This window comes from Octodon degus, unplaced genomic scaffold (genome assembly GCF_000260255.1).
Source record: "Octodon degus isolate 3935 unplaced genomic scaffold, OctDeg1.0 scaffold00016, whole genome shotgun sequence".
In the NCBI taxonomy this organism is placed as follows: domain Eukaryota; kingdom Metazoa; phylum Chordata; class Mammalia; order Rodentia; family Octodontidae; genus Octodon; species Octodon degus.
Window position 1 is genome coordinate 25235631 of NW_004524592.1, and position 18688 is coordinate 25254318.

General features: G+C 43.8%; 1 protein-coding gene and 1 pseudogene across 1 annotated transcript in view; one reads left to right on the forward strand and one right to left on the reverse strand.

Annotated features, from left to right (window-relative positions):
- Ppa2 (pyrophosphatase (inorganic) 2) overlaps positions 1–18688 on the forward strand; it is a 77235-nt gene that overhangs the window by 31023 nt on the left and 27524 nt on the right. Inside the window, exons 6-7 of the mRNA XM_004626772.2 lie at positions 2626–2712; positions 12835–12961. Of these exons, the coding sequence (XP_004626829.1) occupies positions 2626–2712; positions 12835–12961 (214 nt within the window). The remainder of the gene's footprint in view (positions 1–2625; positions 2713–12834; positions 12962–18688) is intronic.
- On the reverse strand, positions 16134–16549 carry LOC105741587 (annotated as a pseudogene).

An 18688-nucleotide genomic window follows, 5' to 3' on the forward strand; every position in this document is an offset into this window, starting at 1 on the left:
TTGAACTTTCTCCTCATGCTATAAATTTCTAGTTATTTCTTTGCCTAGTTAAACACCTAAACTTCCACAAGAGGGCGTGCTCTCAATGTTTTAAGTTGATTACAATTTACTGTTGAAATTATTCTATTTTTAAGTTACATGTGAAATCACTTGGTGTGTGTCGCTTATTGTAATAACACTAAAGCCTGTAGATGTAGAGTACTAAAGTCAGAGGTAGAAGTTACAAGAAGTAGTCAGCACCAGCAAGCGCGGGGACAGCTTCGATCCCGGCACCACATGCGCGCTGGCCCCGCCCCCGGGCACACAGAGCTGGCCGCCAAGTCTAGGCATGGTCATGCAGGCTTGTAATCCCAGCGCTGGGGAGGCTGAAAGCTGGAGCATCACTAGGAGTCTGGGTTGCATAGTGAGACCCTGTACCAAATATATGGATTTTTTAAAAAAAAGAACCAGTCTAGTGTTTTTGCTGGTACAGAAGTCATTGAAAAAAATGACCTTAAAATTAACCGTTGTCATATAGCTGAAGAAGTTGCACTTGTTCACATATTACTTCAACAACAAGAACTAAATTGATAGCTAATTTTGAAACTGGAGTCTGGGGGAGGTGCACATCTTGCAAACATCCAAGCACACTTTTTTACTTAATAAAATGTCTGCAAATTATCCAATATAGTTAGTCCCTTGAATTTGAATATTCACTGCCAAAATACATTAATTCATGCTGTTCATACCAATAAAAATATTACAGTAATTAACAAATGCATTGATTTCATTAAAATAGAAAAAATATTTATATTCATGAATCTCTTTAAAACATTTTGTACATAAAAGCGGCTGATCTGTGCTGAGTGCACAAAATGCCTTGACATGTTTGGCTTTTTCTGTGGCCACAGTGGCACCCCACTTGGCCGATAATTTTTGACAATAGTCTCTACATCACTTGGGTACACTTCTTGCCAATTCTAAATCAGCTTTTATAAAGTGAAGGGTTTCTCCTGCAATTTGTGCCCATGATGTTTCTTCCCAGGTTAGTAGTTTATCCATTCTCTAAATTTTAATGTGGAAATCTCACAAGCACCCCATCACAGGTGTTTATAATACGCATTTACAGCTGCTGTCTTACAATTTTTTGTACTGTTTTAATGTTTTCCTTAAGGAACTGTGGTGTGACGACTCCTGAGCTGCTAAATCAGTGTCTTTCTTTGCACTGTTATAATCCAGGATCCCCTGAGCGTCGCGGTTCACACTGCCCAGTAGGAGAGACATACACAGAACACTGGTGCGTCCAGCTGGTGAGAACAGTCAGGCTTAGACTGGGGCCACCTGGCAACAGGATGCCGAATTATGGCCTCGTTGTGGATGTGTTCAGCACGCACTCTGATTTTGTTTGTTTGTTGTTGTGGATCTTTACTGTGGAGTGCTCCTAGGGTGTGTGACAATGTGTGTGCATTGCTTAGAAAGTGTCTCTCATCTATAGCCAGTGTGCATAGTTCACAAGTAAGATCTCATATATTTTATTGGTAGCCTTAGTATGAGGTAGCAAAAGCTTATTGAACCTGTTATTTAAAAAAAAAATAAAATTAGATGAGTTCATTCCTAGTTGTCCTGTAAGTAAGACTAGAAGGAAAGTGTTGGCGTTCGTCTAGGTTTAGCTGTAAATAAATGCCCATTCTTAGTTCTTTAGAAAATTACAGAAATTAATATAAAATTAAGAGATAGTAAACTTTGATAATCCACAGTGCAAGGTAATAGTGAAACTGAGTCTTGAGATGATGCAGGTTTTGTGTCCATTACAGTGCAGATCTCCAGCAAATATCTTTAGGAAGCTTCTGGAATCGGTAGCACCAGTAGCGTGTGTGCCGCAGCGGGCTGTTTGTAGCACTCAAAGCTCAGACAGGTTCACAGTCACTGGCCTAAGGGATGTTTAAACCTGATTGCAAACTTAGATTGTGCTATTCCTTATACATCATGCTTTTCGCAGCTGATGGGACAGTCTCGCTAAGAAACTGAGCAGTCAACATCTTTACATGTTTCAGTCCAGATCTTGAGATTTGATGACAAAGATAGTTTTGTGTATGTTTTTAATAGACCAAAGCAAGCAAAAACACGTTCTTTTCCATGGTGTACGATGTCTAGTCTAGGAAGGGAAAACGGTGTCCGCTCGGAGATGCCCTTTAGAGACTCGGACTTCTACTTATGAACATTGAAATCTTGGCCCCTGAGCCATCCACATCAGAGGAAGTCACATGGGGCAGCAATTGTAGGCGAGGCTGGGGTGGGCACCCAGAAACCAGGCGGGAATGGCGCAGCCTGAGCGTCAGCCAGGGTAGATCCTGAGGAGTCCGGATGGAAGATGAGTCTGTCTGCAAACACCTTCTGCTGTGGGATGGGAAGATGGGGGACAAACTGGGACCGCAGGAGGAAGCACTGTAGATCCGCCGCATAAGCAGGGAGCTCGGGTGGGTCTGGCATGTGGGTGCGGTGGGCCTTGCGTGTGGCTATTTGAGAATCTTTCCTTGGATTCTAGCCGTCTATAAAACTTGGTGATCATGTGGGAAGATTAAGATGTACTCCCGGGCCTATTAACCTACGTTTCTGAATCTTTTCTTTTTTTAATTTTTTTTTTAGACTTGGGAAGATCCTCACTATAGAGATGGGAACACAGGCTGCTGCGGAGATAACGATCCCATTGATGTTTGTGAAATAGGCTCCAAGGTTTGTTTCATAGACTATGTTAACTCGCATGCGGGCTTGGCCTTGTCCAGGCCGTGATCTTCCATCTTAGCCTCAAGTTCTTTTCAAAGTTGGAGGCTGTGCATTCCTCTGCTGCTCAGCCTCTTTCGTCACTGCCTCCCTCTCTCCGGCCATTGAGCCTCGCCCAACTCCAATGCAGTGTCCATCCGAGCTGTGCGTACACTTCGCAAGTGCAGTGGAGCACACAAGACCCTGCAGTAGTCACGCCGTGATCCTTTTTAGGAGGTTCACAGTCCATGTCCTAGCTTCTTTGCCATTTTCCAGACAGAAACTTCACTATGGATGGAAACCCGCTGATATTTTCTTCTGTTTTGCACCTGTTCCTGGGGTGTCCAGTCCTGTACGCTGCAGCAAGGCCCCCAGCTCACGCGTTGCACCTCCTCAGCTCCGCATGACGTTGGCCCATCTCCTGTTTCCTGCTGCAGTGACTGCCAGTGTTTCTGCACTGATCTCTTGGTCCTCTACTGCATCCACCGGCTCACGTCCAGGTCTCCATCCATGCTGTTGCCTCTGCACCTATTTGTACCTCTCTCCTGCCTATTTTAATGTCTGGCTCAATCTGTTTTCCTCCACGAAGTCCACTGTAACCTTCAGACTGCATGCATTGACTGCTGTTTGCCACGTGCTTCATATGTAAGCTGGTGGTGAGCTGAGTGGACACCGCCTCGTCCTGGAGGATAGTGCAGGTCCTAGCGTGGAGCGTGGCCTCCACCTTAAGAGTGCACACAGGGTTTGTTTGCAGCTCTGGTGTTCTAGCGAAGGTTCTGCCGTTAGCTTTGGAAACTCAGGTTCACACCTTCAGCTAGCACTTACCCTATTTTGTTGCTTCCTCTTTCATCTTTTTGACCTTTTTGGGGGGTGGGTGGGTGGGTACCGGGAATCAAACTCAGGACCTCACTCTTTCCAGGCAGACCCTGAACCGCTGAGCTAAATCCCTGACCCCTGTCTTTTTTATCTTGTCTTTGTTCTCTACTTTTCTTCTTCTTTTTTCTCTCCTGTTCTTTCATTTTGTTCACTTTTCCTCTCCTTGTCTCTGCAGTCTTCCTTGCCCACCTGTTCTCTTTTCCTTGCCTCTTACTCCTTTCCTACAGGGAGAGATCCCACTCCTCAGGGATTTCTGGTTTATTAGAATTCCTACATCTCACTAGCAGAACTGTGTCCAGATTGTAAGCTTTCTTTCGCGTATGTGCTCATTTGGGAAACTTGCTTTTTAGTGTTTCTCCCCAGAAGAGTAGAAGTATGTGTGGGAAATGAGCAGGTCAGGAGGAGCAGGGTGCACTCTTAGCCTCCTGTACCCCGGACCCCACACTAATTTCTTCATCACATTCCCTGTCTTATTTCATAGTAAGAAGGGACACTAAATTAAATAACATTACGTTGATGTAGGAGTACATCCTAGAAAGCTCTTGGGGCATAATGCCTGCACCACTGAGTTTACATTTAGTGCAGACTATCAAGTCTGTTTATACCTTATACACATACAGAGGTGAGCACTTTGGTTTGGAACAATTTGGTTTGCAAACAGAAGTGTTTGGCAAAAGTTTCTTTTGCCTTTGAACTCTGCATGATGAACGTGACCGCCGCCGTCTTTCCCACACAACCACAAGTGTGGCCCTCTTTTCCAGAGCCATGGAACTGCTAATTAAATTTGTGAACCCAGGTACCATGGAATTAATTTTGAATGAAAAGATTAAATAGAAGTGTCTAATGTTCACCTATGTAAAAATGTGTCAGGAAATACTAATGTGCCAGGGAACATGTGTCAGGGAACGTTCCAATTAATGAGGCTTAATTAGATGAAGCTTACATGAATATATGAACCTGATAAATTATTTCGAGTTAGTAACTCTGATTTGTTACTGACTGACAAAGGGGTGTCTCTCAGAAACCAATTTGGATTTTTAAACAAACATGTCAAAGTCACAAAACATGGAGAACGGAATTCAAGATTTCAAATCTAAGTAGTTCTTAGTGTGATATAATTAATATTAAAAACATAATTTTACATATGAATCCAGGTACATAGTTGCTGTATAGTACATAGTTATTAAAGTACATTGACTAGTTGTTATTTTGTGTAGATGTAGTGTTAGTATAAGTCATGGAGTGAGTGCACTTCAGAATATTGGGACATATAGGACAAACTCTTATGAACCAAGAGCTGTCTACCAAGAGCAGGGATGATATTCTCAGATGATAAAATAACTGAAGTCATAAGAAATAGGAAATGAATGTAAGGCTTGACAGTTGCTAGTGTGTACTACAAATTCAAGTTATAGTGATGGAATTTAAGTACAGACCTTCTTACACAGTCTTGATATCCCAGTGAGTTACAATGTTTATCTGTCCATATTTTCCTCATCACTGGATAAATACATGACTATTTGGAGTTTTGGGGGCATTTTTCCCAGTTTATTTCCTGTTGTATAGTTCATATGGATAAAGACATTTTCTTGTGGCATGGGGAGAATTTCCAAAATGGCACCCCCTGATGTCTGCCCGCAGCCCCAGAGCTGTGCGTGTGGCGAACTGTTGGTCCTCGTAGCTTAGCAATTGCTCTAAGGCAGGGTGGTTGCCTTGAGGTGCCCAAAAAGACCATTGTATGAGCCCTTAAAAGTGAAGAGTGTTCTCTGGCTGGTGGCAGAAGAGAAATGAGTAGCCCAATATGCGGCTCCTGGTGTGGAGGGAGAGACAGCTCAGGAGAGGAGAGCGGAGGACATTGGACGCAGAGCCAGCCCTGTTGGACATCCAGCAAACAACAGAGACCTGAATCCCCCGAAGGGGAATCCCCTGGTTTTGGCTTTGTATGACCCTTGGCAGAGAACGGATGCTGTGCCTGGACTTCTGAGCCATGAATCTTTGAGAGACTGAACTTCTGTGTGTGGGCCTCCAAGTCTGTCACAGTTCTGCACACAGCAATGGGAACCTAATTCCAGGGTTATAGGCTTTAAGCAGGTTCATTCCCATTGTTTTCTTGGTGGTTTGGGCCAGTGATGTTTCTCTCTTTTGGAGTCTGGGTCAGCACAGAGCTCCTGTCCTAGTGCACACTGGGAAGGTACAGCTGAAGGGTCCATGGGGGGCCTAATGGGGGACGTCGGTATCCACAGAGGGCCTCTTCTTTCTCGTTTATGGACCTATTTCCTTGACTCTTTATTTGAACTTTATGGGAGATAAATGATACAGTCTCCATTTTACTGTTGAGAAACTAAAGTATGGTGGAAGAACTTTGCCCTCAGGTCACCTGTTAGCTAAGGAGACCTGGGGCACTGTTGACTATAAGAAGGCAGAGTTCATGCTGGGGCATGGTGGTACACGCCTGTAATCCAGCACTTGGGAGGCTGAGGTAGGAGGTTATCCATGAGTTTGAGGCCAGCCTGGGCTACAAAGTGATTTCAAGGCCACTGTGAACTATGTAGTGTGACTCTGTCTCAAAAAGAAGGAGAAGGCAACATGCAAACACAGGGAGAAGATCAGCTTGCTGAGGCTGTGCCACCTTTTGGAGAGACTGGCTGTGCGCAGAGGCTGAGAGGCTGTAACACCATGTTGTTGACCGGCAAAGGCAAGCAGTGGAGCCCTGCAGTTGAGAGCAGGCGAGAGCCCCAGGTGCAGTCATTTAAAACTGCATTTCTCAAGGGGTATGTGTTAATTGTTTGGTGTCGAACAGAAATCTAACCATGGCACAGCCTGTGCCATTTGTTGAACTGTTTTAAATTGAAGTGTAGAGGTTTTGTCAGAATTTTACCACTTGTTCCTAATCATCATGTTAGTCTATCTCAGCAAACCATAGCAGGTTTGAGTTTGACTGAGTCTTCTTTTCTTTCCAATTTTTAAACGTATTAAGGAAAAGCTTGTGTTTGTTTGAAATAATAATAATAATAATAAAAAAATACCTTTGCCTATGAGGTCCAAGGGCTGGCTCCCCTGTGGCAGCTTGAGGCCTGTGGGGCTCGCCTCCTCTCTGCCCTGTGGTCGGTACAAAAGAGATCGTCTGTTCTCTTGTTCTTTGAAAGTTCAAAATAGATTAAATTTTGCAGAAAAAAAATATAATTTATGTTTGTGTTTTGTTTTGTTTTAGTGAGGCAGGGTTTCACTATGTAGCCCAGGCTGGCCTTAAACACTTGTCAATCCTCCTGCCTCAGCCTCCCCACTGCTGGGATTATAGGCATGCGCCACCTTGCCCAACTAGAATGTACTTTTAAAGGCTATAGAAAGGCCCAAGGAATTCCAAGGGCAGCCTGGCCTGGTGGAGTCTCCAAACCCTTTGTGCTGGCAGCTTGCGAGGACAGGAAGGGCACAGGCAGTGGGTGATGTGCTCAGCTTGGAGGCCAAGATTGCAGGGGGACACTGTCAGTGCCATGTATTACTCCTGCTGTTACGCTTCTTCACAGATGTGGCCTTATGCCTAACCGCTGGAGCCTGTAAAGAACAGCCAAGCTCTGACCAGGGAGGCTGCACCAGGCTCAGCAGAGCCTGTTGAGGCTGTGCCTTTCCTGTTGCCATCTCCAGACCCCACAGCACCCTGTGCCACTGCCACCTTCAGACAGGACTCTGATGTCACAGAGGAGGAAGCACTATGCATGACCTACAAGAGTCAGGGAGTAGATTCTTTCTCTGAAGAAAAAGCTGGAGCTTGGGGTTTCCCAGAAGCTGCTAAACATTGATTGTCATGCCCTCGCATGGAAGCAGATCACTCTAGGAAGTAATATATGAACTGTCACATAAAGATCTGATTCCTTGCTTTCACTCTAAGATGTAATCAAGGGCCAGGTTCCCCTCCCACACATTTTTATTTACCTAGAACTGGAAGGGAGAAATGAATGATTTCTGTTAGGTACCCAGAACCGTAGAATTGGTGCTAATGGAGCCCATATAGAAACTACTCTGGGGAGTCCTCTGTGTAGAATGCTTCTTGTAGCCTTCCCTGCCTTGTGCAGTGGGCACTTTTGTTATCTCTGTTTTACAGAGTCAGGTACCACGGATGCTAATCCTGCAGCTTGTGGCTGCAGAATTGGCTTGAATCCCAGACACCTGGCTCTGCAGCCGCTGTTCCTGCCTCTGCTCCGTTCCGCCTCAATCCTTGTGAAAATCAGTGCATGCCTTTGTATCCTCCCTGTCCACAGCCTTCCAGATCCCCAGGTTAGAACCTCCTTATTTCAAGTGTTAGCACTTGAGGTGATGGAGTCTTACGTTGTAAGGTCTGCTTTTAAGGTACACTTGATTAGGTCACACATCATTATTTAAACAAATAACAAATATTTCTGCAGAAAATTTGTGCTCCTTTACTTTAAAAGACACTTGCATTTTTCTTTAATTGGTATACTTTGAGCAAATTATCATCTGATCAAATCCGTAGATTTATATGAATAAATACTTTTTTTTTTTGTATTTTAGGGAAGGGTCTACAGGGTGTTCAGGGTCTCACTAGTAGATCAGACTTGTAGTGATCTGCCTGTTTACAGCCTCCCAAGAGTTCAGATTACAGGCACATGCCACCATGCCCAGTCTCAGTTGCTGGCTCAGTGTACCCGGGGGGCAGGGCTGGCACAGCAAGCCCGGGGATTGAACCCCTGGCCCTTGCACCTACTTGCAGGAGCTTTAATCCGCTGAGCTATTTGGCCAGCCCAGTGCTGACTTGTTGCACCTAAGGAGGTGGCAGACCGCGTAGAGCATTCACCTAAGGACAGCACAGTTGGTGGGGAGAGATATAAGGGGCAGCAGTTGTTTCATTAAAGGTTCATTTCTGACCGTACTTCCATCATTCCAGGTCTTTTGTCATTGAATTTTTAATTGATACAAAATTCACAGAACATAAAATGAACCATTTTAAAGCGTTCATTAAATTCAGTACAGTCAACACACTGTGCTGTACAGCAGCCACTGCTGGCGGTTTGCTCTCAGCCCCTGCCAACCACTAATCCACCACCTCAGAATACTTTCCTGCCCAGGGCATTTCCCATAAATGAAGGCCTAGAATGTGGAGCCTTCGTGTCCAGCTTCTTGGACTTAGTGCACTTCAGAGGTTCATCCGTGTTGTGGCCTCTATCACTGACCCTCCTGGCCTGATACACGTTTAGCTACTGGTAGGACTGCTAACTACTGCTTTCAGTGCTCATTTGTAAGGTCCTGTTTGGACATCTGTTTTTGCTGAGTCATGCTTGTGATAAGTCTAGCATTCTCTATAGAAGGAGCCAACAAGTTCTCTTCTGTTGAATTTACAGTCCTACCCACGATGCGGCAGGTTGCAGTTTCTCCATATGCTGGGGTTTTGGTTGGTAATAATGATCATTTTACACTCACTAGACTGACCATTTGTAGTAATGGTCATTCTAGTGAGTGTAAAATTATTTTGTAATTAACTTTTAACTCAAGTTTATATGTTATATTTCACCTAGAACCAATGTGGGTGCTTTAACTAGAAAAGTAGTCAATGTATTTTTTTTTTCAAGCTGTAGCTACAAGTGTGATGCTGTCCCCAGTGTGCTGAAGTACAGGTGATGTATGATAAGCTGCACACATTGAAGTGTGCAAACACGTGACCTGACATCAGGACGCCTGTCACCAGACGCAGTCACTCCCTGCCTCTGGGCGCGACCGTGTCCAGGACCCACCTCACTGAGTGTGGCAAAGACTCCCTTCCTTTCTTCTTTTGCTCTTTTTATTCTTCCTCTCACACCTTGTGTTGCCCTGTGGGTGAGTCGCTGTGACCTTGTCCGGACTACCTGTAGCCTAGAGGTGTAATGGCTTTCTGATTTCTTGGGTCCTCGCGTCCTTTGATCTGTTCACTTCTGCCAGGGACCCCCCTGACTCTACTGCCAGGAGCTGAGAGTGGGGTTTGTGGTACCACAGTGCTGATCATGCCACTAAACTCTGTAAGTGCTGTGTCTTCCAGTGTGTGAGCCTGGTCTCCAGTGTATTAGTCTCCCAAACTCGGCTGTAGACCTTGAGAGCAAATTTGTGTTTTTTGGCCTACAAAGTGCTTACAACACAGTACTCAGTGCTTACTAGAGGCTAAACTTTTGAGGCTCTGGTTAGTATAACTGTGTTCCCCATGAGTGCAACTTCAGTTTAGTTTGTAGAATCACATTGATCTGCCATGTACACTAAGTGTAGCTTCCACAGATTTATTTTAAGGTCTTAAGGTCGCTTTGCAAATGTTGTGAAAGAATTTATTCTAGGCCTAATAGATACCTTAGATATATCTTTTGTTTTTATAGTTGAATGTGAAAATACAAGTTTAAACTACTTTCATGGTGCCATATTTTAAAAATATATAGATTATGTTTTTACTTAGAGAAAATGACTTTTATTTGGATTATTTATTTATTTATTTTTAAAATGCATTAGGTTCAGGGATTACAGGTGCGTGCCATCACGCCCAACATAACATGTGGTGCCAGGGATCAAACTTCATCCCTGTGCTTTCCGAAGCACATGCTTAGTCTGCTGAGGTATCTCACCAGCCCTTTAGCTTTATTCCAAAAAAAGTTATTTTGTTTTTGAGACAGCATCTCATTGTGCTCTCCAGGGTAGTCTCAACCTACTAGGGTTAAATAATCTTCCCACTTCAGCCTCTATTAAAAATGTATAACTAGTAAATAACTTTTTTAAACTTTCAATTTCAAAATGCATTATGATGTGAAAGATTGTAGATCTGCAGTAAGGAATAAGTTATTCTTGGGAAGACTTCTGGCTCCTCCAAGGTAGCTGGGAGTGACAAGGAGCTCTGCTATGCGGGTTCAGAAGAGCTTCGGGCCTCCTGCCCTCAGTTCTCTTACGCAGCGCTTTGTTCCCCTTTGGTTCTCACTCAGCTGCAAATAAAAGCCTCACTTGAGTGTGCTACACAGTGTCTGTGATGCCCGAGCTATTTTGGTCAGGAGAATGAAAGCAAAGATGTTAGTTCAGTTTCTCGTTCCCCTGAACAGACCAGGAAAAGGAGTCCCCACATAGATGGGGAGCTGACTGCCAGTGAGATTCCCTGTCAAGAGAAAGCGGGCTCCATAGAAGGCCGGGTTGGGTGCTGCTCGTGTGTGTTCATTTGGACCTCCAGGGTCCCACTGCGTATGGGCCTAGGCCGCTGCTTATACCATTAGTGGCCATTTGGGCTTTTTCTTCATTGACTTGTCTGTCACAATTTGTTCCTATTTTCAACTGTGTATTTCATGATTTTGTTTATTTCTAGAAGCTCTTTATGCAAAAGAAATCTTAGCCCTTTGGTTATGATACAGCTGCTTCCATTATCCACTTCTTTAACATTGAATAAAATGTGCTTATAGTCAGTGACTTTGGACAAGTGTCAGACCCACGTCACTTCCTTGCCTTCTAGTCACTGGAGGGTGGAGGGTGTCTCTTGCCTGCTTTGAAGTCTCTCTGACCAAAAGCCTCTCAGTTGGTGATCTTTTTCTTTAAGAGTTTTCAAGACTTCATTTTTTGTCTTACATTTCTTCTAAAGGAGAAATCAACTATCATTCTTATTTTTGTACCTATATTTGTAACCTTTAGCTCCCCATCTACCTTTAGTTATTTTATGTAATAGGTTTTCAAAAATTTGACTATGATGTGCCCAAGATTAGTTTTAATGTTTATTTGACTTGTTTTAAGCCTTCCCGGTCTGTGGGTCTATACGTTTCACCAAATTTAGGACACTTTCGGACATTATTTCTTCAACTATTTTTCTGCTTGCTCTTTTCCCTGCTGGGACTCTGGCCAAGGAGAGTGCTTGAAGTTCACAGGTTGTTGAGGTTATTAATTTTCCTTTGTGCTTTACTCTGAAATGTTCCTGTTATTGTGCCTTCAAGTCCACTAAAACTCTTACTGTGTCTGGTTATTAGCTCCACCCCAAGGATTTCCATTTCTGATCATGTGTATTTTAGCTCTAAGCTGCCGTTTGGCTCTTTTTTATTTTCCACTTCTCCCCTCCCATTTCCACACTTTTCTTTGCGTCCTTGAACGTCCTGACAGAAGCTGTCCTGAAGTCCTGTGGTTTGTTCCGTCAGCAGCCTCATCTGGGTTTGTTTCTCTTCAATGATCTTGCTGCTGGTTGGGGTTTATGTTTTCCTGCTTTTTGCCAGAGTTGGGGCCATTGTAATTGTGATGACATTCAGTGGATTTGCCTTCCTCTGTAGAATTTTCTTTTTGGTAGGTAGTTACTTGTGGATCTTCATGTTTCTGGGGATTATAAGAAAACATGCTTTTTGAGGGCAGGAGTGAGGAGCCTTCTCTGAGGCAGGTCTTCTCTGCCCGTGGGGGTGCTGCTCCCAGGGCCACCTGCCTGCCTGTGAGGTTCCCTGGGTGCCTGAGCTCCTGGGTTTCTCCAAGCTTGGTCACTGCTTCATCAGTGTCGCCAAGGAGCCCCAGGGAGGCTGCTGAGCCCATTCTCATCACCAGTACTGCAGTTTGTAGCTGCCTTATCCTTCCTGCATTTGTTATTACTGGCAGTAATGATGTCCTAAAAACACAGTTGTACAAGTAGTTCTTTAGGATGCCACATAGATTTACGCCGAGGAGGCAGCACAGAAGCAAGTTCTGCTACTCCGTGATATAAGTGGCATGGAATGCCATGCTACGAGAATACTGATCATATGTCAGTACCGCGAGCGTGGAAAGGAAATGAAAGTGGGCCCACGGAACCGCTGTCCCCTCGAGGTGGGCAGCGTCAGACCTTCCAAGGAAGAGGCAGCTCTACCCCATGCCTGTTCCCCAGCTCTTGCCAGCTCTGTTCTGAGACCCTGACTCTGGCTGGTCCTCGTCCTGTGTTCAGCCCACAAAGTGTGGCTCTACCTAGCTGGCCTGCAGGCCTCACTGAGCCCCTGTATCCTTTCATTCAGCATCTGCAGAGGGACTTCATACATTTCGTCCACTTTTCTGAAAGGTCAGGGTATTTTCTTTTAGTTACTAATCCCATCTTGTTTGAAGTGAATGTTTTGAGATTCTACAAGGGACATTTCAAGACAGCTTTTGTGATTATGTATTTTTACATTCTGTTTAATTATTGGAACTTCATTTTGGTGCTTGCCCTCTTTTGTATGGATTTAAGACATGTCAGATTCCTGAACCCCACCACAGTGATTTCTCTTCTCATTAAAGGTTCTTTCCCGTGGAGAGGTCATCCCTGTGAAGATCCTTGGTGTCTTGGCTCTCATTGATCAAGGTGAAACTGATTGGAAATTGATTGCTATCAATGTGAATGATCCTGAGGCCCACAAGTTTCATGGTAGGTATGCAGCTGTCCCGCATGCCACTTGGGTCCTCAGAACTAAGTAGAAGCTCATTTATGTATTTGGGAGTAAATTCATATTTTGGGTTTATTTTCTTCCCATGGACTATGAAGGACAATTCAGTGTGTTTTGACCAGGGTCATTCATTAGAAAGAAAAGTGAGATTCAAGAAAGACAGAAATAGCAGAAAGGTTTGTCAAAGTCAGAAGTGAATGCTGTGGGTTCCCTTTCTTCCCTAGCCCTCCTCTCTTCTCATTTCTGGCTCTGTCTTCTTTATTTTTCTTTCTTCCTCCTTAGTGTTTAGAGTAATTGCTTCTATTTTGTAAGCAACATATTTACAACTCCATTTCTTAATTTATGTAGCTTTTATATTGACTCAAGTTCCTACTGTGCTCTTTGGGTTTTAAACTTTCTGTTTGTTTTTCTTGTTTGCTTTTCTGAGACAAGGTCTTGCTGTGTAGCTCAGGCTGGGTGTGAACTCCCAGAGAACCTCCTACCTTGCCCTTCTAGGTGCTGGAAGGACAAGCTTGTGCCACCAGGCCTGGGCCAAGTTGCTACTTTGAAAGAAAGGGACTTTAAATTCTTAAATATTTCTCCACTAACTACCATGTTTCTTCTTGAATTAAGCCAACAATTCTGAGTATTATACTTCAGTCTGTGTTTATTGCTTCATTGCCTTTGGTGACTTTGCCCAATGCGCCATCCAGGACATGGAGCTCCTTGCATCTTCTCCTCGCCCCTGGTGACCTTGCCTTCGCGGCTGTACCCACTGCTGTGCAGGAGCGCCAGAGTTAACGTGCTTGTCACCAGGGTTCATCCCAGCACTGTGAGGGAAAAATGTTTAAGTTATGCTCTTTTATTATTTTTTATGTTTTATGTCATAATTAACTGTGAAAGCAGAAAACCAAATGGCAGTTACCATATTATTATGTGAATACATTATTGCTCACATAGGTTCTTATGCTATCTACCAAGTGATCTGTTCTTATGCTATCTACCAAATGATCGGTTCTTATGCTATCTACTAAGTGATTGGTTTGGGGCCGACTGCTTCCTTAGTCTGCTGTAGAGCTGCTCTTTTCTCTCTCTTCCATCCTTCCTTCCTCTCTCTATCTCTGACTCTCTTGTGCATTCCCAGTGCTCGGAATTGAATTCAGGACCTTCTTAAGGAGCTACATCCCCAGCCCTTTTCTTATTTTTTTATTTTCACTGAATCAATTAAGTTGCCCAAACTGGACCTAAACTTGTGCTCCTCCTGCCTGCACCCCCCAGAGTCCGGGGACCCCAGGTGAGCGCTGCTATGCCTGGCTTATTTCCACTCTTGTGTAGGTCCTGTTCTCCCTCTGTCCTTCCCCTTTTCATCGTTGGCGGATGCACACTTTGCTGCTCTGCGACCATAGCTGCCTGAATGTCCTCCTGTGAGAGGGGTGGTCAGCTCTTTGTGAAATACCTTTAAAACAGCTAGTGTAATACGTAGGTATAAATTACTATACTTTAATCAAAATTTCTATCACAAATTATAGACAAGTTTAATCTGTCTATACTTCTTGGAATTTGTGGTAGATCAAGAGTAAAAACAGAAAAGAACAGTTATCTGGAAGTTTTAAAACTTCTTGAGTTTTCTGTGCGTGTGCATAATACAGTAGTTTAGAGAATTTTCATTTTTCGTTTTATTACTAGAGATTTAAAGATTAAACCAATCCTCCTAGGTTCCACTAACTTAACAAAAAGATGCTGTTATGTGACATGATCAGTATAAAATTTTCCTTTCAGAGAAAATAAGATCTCATTTTATAGATGATTGTGTGTGTTTGTGTGTATATGTGTGTGTGCTTGCGCGAGCGCCTGTGTGTGTGTGTGTATGTGTGTGTGTGTACGTGCACACGTGTGTGTACATCTTCTCTCAATCGAGGCCAACACATCAAGGCTGTGGTTCTTCTAAGAAGTTTTGGGATTATTTTCTTCATGACAAAGCACACTCTTTGGTTCTAGTGCACAGCCTGGAATGCAGCCTTTGCAGACCATCATGTCTGTTGAACTTTCACAGACTTTCAATGTGAACGCAACTGCGTGGGGCACATGCTGTTTATAAACTCCGTTAGGCCATGTGTGCAGTTCCTACTGATTGCGTTTGTTGCCAGAAGTTGGCCCAAGCACGTCACAGGCCTTTACTCTTCCTCATTTCCCTCCCCTCTCTCCCTGCCCCTCCCAGCCCTCAGGCACCTTCCTGTTTGCAAAAACTCTATTTCGTTGCTTCATTCAATGCTTTCTTTCCATCCTCTTTCCCTCCTCTCCTTTTCCTTTCCCTATATCTCTTCTTTGTATTCCCATTTGTAAAAGATCTCTCTGTTTCCTATTATTTATCTTTGATTTTGCTCTGTATATTTTTTATTTATTTATTTATTTTATTTTGTCTTCAGTATTTGAGATTTTGTTGGTTGTGTTGAGGATCAGTACACATGATTGACTTTGTACACAATTCTTGACATCGTACCAAAAAAAGCCATGTATTATTTTTCACTTATTCCAGTGGCTTTCCAGCTTCAAGTTTAGAGGCAAATTTTCTGTAAGAGGAGTAAGTACCAGTATCTTCGAATGCTGACAAAGTGTTACTTAATTTTGTATCACATAAACTACATACGCAAATTTTTGATCTTTACAGCACATTAACAAAATGAGGCAAACCGGACTACCACTACCAAAGATGTTACAGAGTGCACACGATTCTGACAGGATGACAATTAGGGTGTAGTTTTCTTTAGGAAACAATTCTACTAAAAACTTTGGAATAGAAGTCATTTAAAGTATCCAAGACATATTAAATGCAGGATTGCAACTCCAAATTGCCATTCAGTATGCTTCGTATTGCAGGATATAAAACTAACCCCCACCTATGGAATGTTAAGCTGACACCCAAGACAGTCAAAGCCTGCCATAATTCAGTATCCCACTGTTTCTGGTTGTACCAAAAAATAACCAGAGAATGATTTCACCTCTAAAAAAAAAATCTTGTACACTTAAACAATGCAATGAGGTGGGATTCCCTCCTTTTTAAAAATGTTTCTAGAGCTACTAAAAATCTTGCATTTACAGAAACACTTGAGAAAAATATTCCTCTGGATTGTACAAGAAGGGAGACAGGGAGCTCTGATAAGACACGGTGTGTGATTAATCAGATTTGGCTTCTTTCTCTTCTGCTTCATCAGAGGCTCATTTTTAGTTTCTCCATTTTCTGAAGGTAAATCTTCCTTGTTTTCTTTCTTTTTTTGGGGGGTGGTGGTGGGGGTAACTTGTAATTGAACTCAGGCCTTTGCACTTGCCAGGGAAGCACTTATTCTACCGAGCCATCTCCTCGGCCCCTCTCCTTGGTTTCTTGATCAGCCACTTCAGCCTGTTTTCCCTTGGCTCCCCTTTTCCCTTTTGCTTGCACTTTTTTGTCCGAAGATTTATCCTTTCCTGCTGTCTTTTTTGGCTTCGTTTCCACGTTAGCTGGAACACGTTTAGCCGACAACCTCACCGATCTCCTCTTGGGCTTCTCCTTAGCCGCCCCTTCGGCCAGCCGAGCTGACCCTCCTCTCGGGCATCTTGGCAGCGTGGGGCGCGGGCTTGGGTCGAAGCGCGAGGGAGCCTTGTGCTACGCAGCTGGACCGCTCTCGTTCCTCCCGCCGCAAGAGCTGCTGGGCTGCTCTGTATATTCTTCAAACTCTTGTTTCTGGCTGTCTTTCTGATACTTTAACATACTATTTTTAAACTTTTCAGTTTCACCTTCTCAAACAGCTATCACCACTGTGCAAATCTTTAAAAACATCTAAATGATACTTGAAACCAAATTCCCTGGTAGGAAAAGGGTTTGGGGGGCTCACTGACAGTTGGGGAGTGCCGAGGTCAGTAAAGCACCGTGGTCAGGTCCAGGCTCACAGCTCTGAAGCAGCATGGAGTCCTGAGAGAGCTCAGCAGACACCAGCACACCTGTCCTGTCCTGTCCTGTAACAGTGCCTGGTTTGGAAATAATCAAGTCCAGAGATTTTTAAGAAGATTGAGGTGCTGGGCCTTGTGTCCTGCCTCTTGGCTAAGTTACCACCTTCCAGAATGTGGTGCTTCGGAAATTCACCGAGCTGGGGGCTGAGCCCGCAGAGCATCCTGGGAGCCCTGCGCCTCCCAGCTAGCCCTGGAGGGCAGGCGATATAGCGGAAGCCTAGAAGCTATTTCAGCTGGAGAATCAGGAAGATTTCTTCCGCTATGTCTTCAAATAAATGCAAGCTATTTTCTGTTATCCTGAAGCTGTCTGCACAATGACTCTACTCTTTTAAAAATAAAAGGTTAAAAATGAAATTTGGATTCAGAACTGTTATGTTGATGGAGGTGTATTCCTGATGAACTAGTTACACAAGTACTAGAGGATTATTTTAAGTTAGACTTTGGGGACTCTTTCAAAGGCCATTATCACATTTTCCCAAAAGTTTTCAGAGTTCTTAGAAAGGAATTCTACAGACTTCCTTTTGCTGTCTTGCAGAGCAGGGATAAACCTGTTTGGCTTAAAGTTTCATTTACTAGGTAAATACTTCATGCCCCTGTGATTTTTTTTAAATAAGTTGATTAATACGATGTTTTGGTTTCTTCTTCATGGCACATAATTTAGTTCTATCATTTGGAAACCAAGGGGAACAAAGAAAATGACTTAAGCAATCTTGGGAGAAATATCTGTGTTAAGCTTCCAGGTCAGAAGGAGAAGCTGGGTTTCCTTCCCACCCTGGGACAGCAGCTGACATCCCGTGGTGACCCCTGGCCCTAGCATTTGTGCAGCACACCGTGTCCCTAGAGCTTGGCCACGGGCTTCCTGTGGAGCCATGTGCTGCGTCTTCCTTGTCTTCAGTGGAGATGTGCTTTTTGTTCCCATTTTCTTCAGAGGCGGTGTGGGGGAGGGGAGGCTGGGAACTTTCTAAGGGCACGCACCAGTGACGCCGGTGTTCATTTCCATTCCCCTTTCCCCTCCTAAAACCTACTAGGGTAGTTGGCTGTGTTTGCTGCTTTCTCTTTAATAACTTAGGTACCCATAAGATAATGATAAATGGGGGTGTAGTGAAACGTATCCCCTTGATCTTCCTTCCTTTGATCTCAGTAATAGTGTATTTTAGGAGGTGTGGGAGTGTAGGGGTTGGGAGCAGGAAGGCAGTTGAGGTACAGGGATAAATTGAGTTAAATGCTCTATAATTAAGAACTAAATTACTGAGAGTCTGTTGCCTCTTTTCAAACCTTGGTCTCTTAGAATTTTTTAGGTTAGTCATATCCCTAATGATGTGGTGAAGGGTGGAGTAGGCCTAGGTTCTAAAATCCTGCCCTGTAAAGACTGACCTAAGAGAATCACATGACCTCCCAGAGGCTCACTTCCTTCTCCAAGATGGTGGACTTCATCCTGAGGAAACAGTGCCTGGTGTTTCCCCATCTCTGAAGTCTTGTTCTAGGAAACACTCATATCTTGGTACTTCTAGCTTGTCTTCTTGTATAAGTAGGACAACCTACATTATCTTCAGAGTTAGTACTAAAGGAAACATGACTTGTTACTACTGTCAGCATGTACGAGTTCTACAAATGAATGGAATTCACAGTGATGTGCCCACTGAAATAGGGTTTAAGTTCAGTGATCTTGAGGTGGATGTCATGGGCACAGTCTCATTTTAAAAGTCGGGAAGCTGTGAAGTTCCTTGAAGGTCTGTCAGATCCAA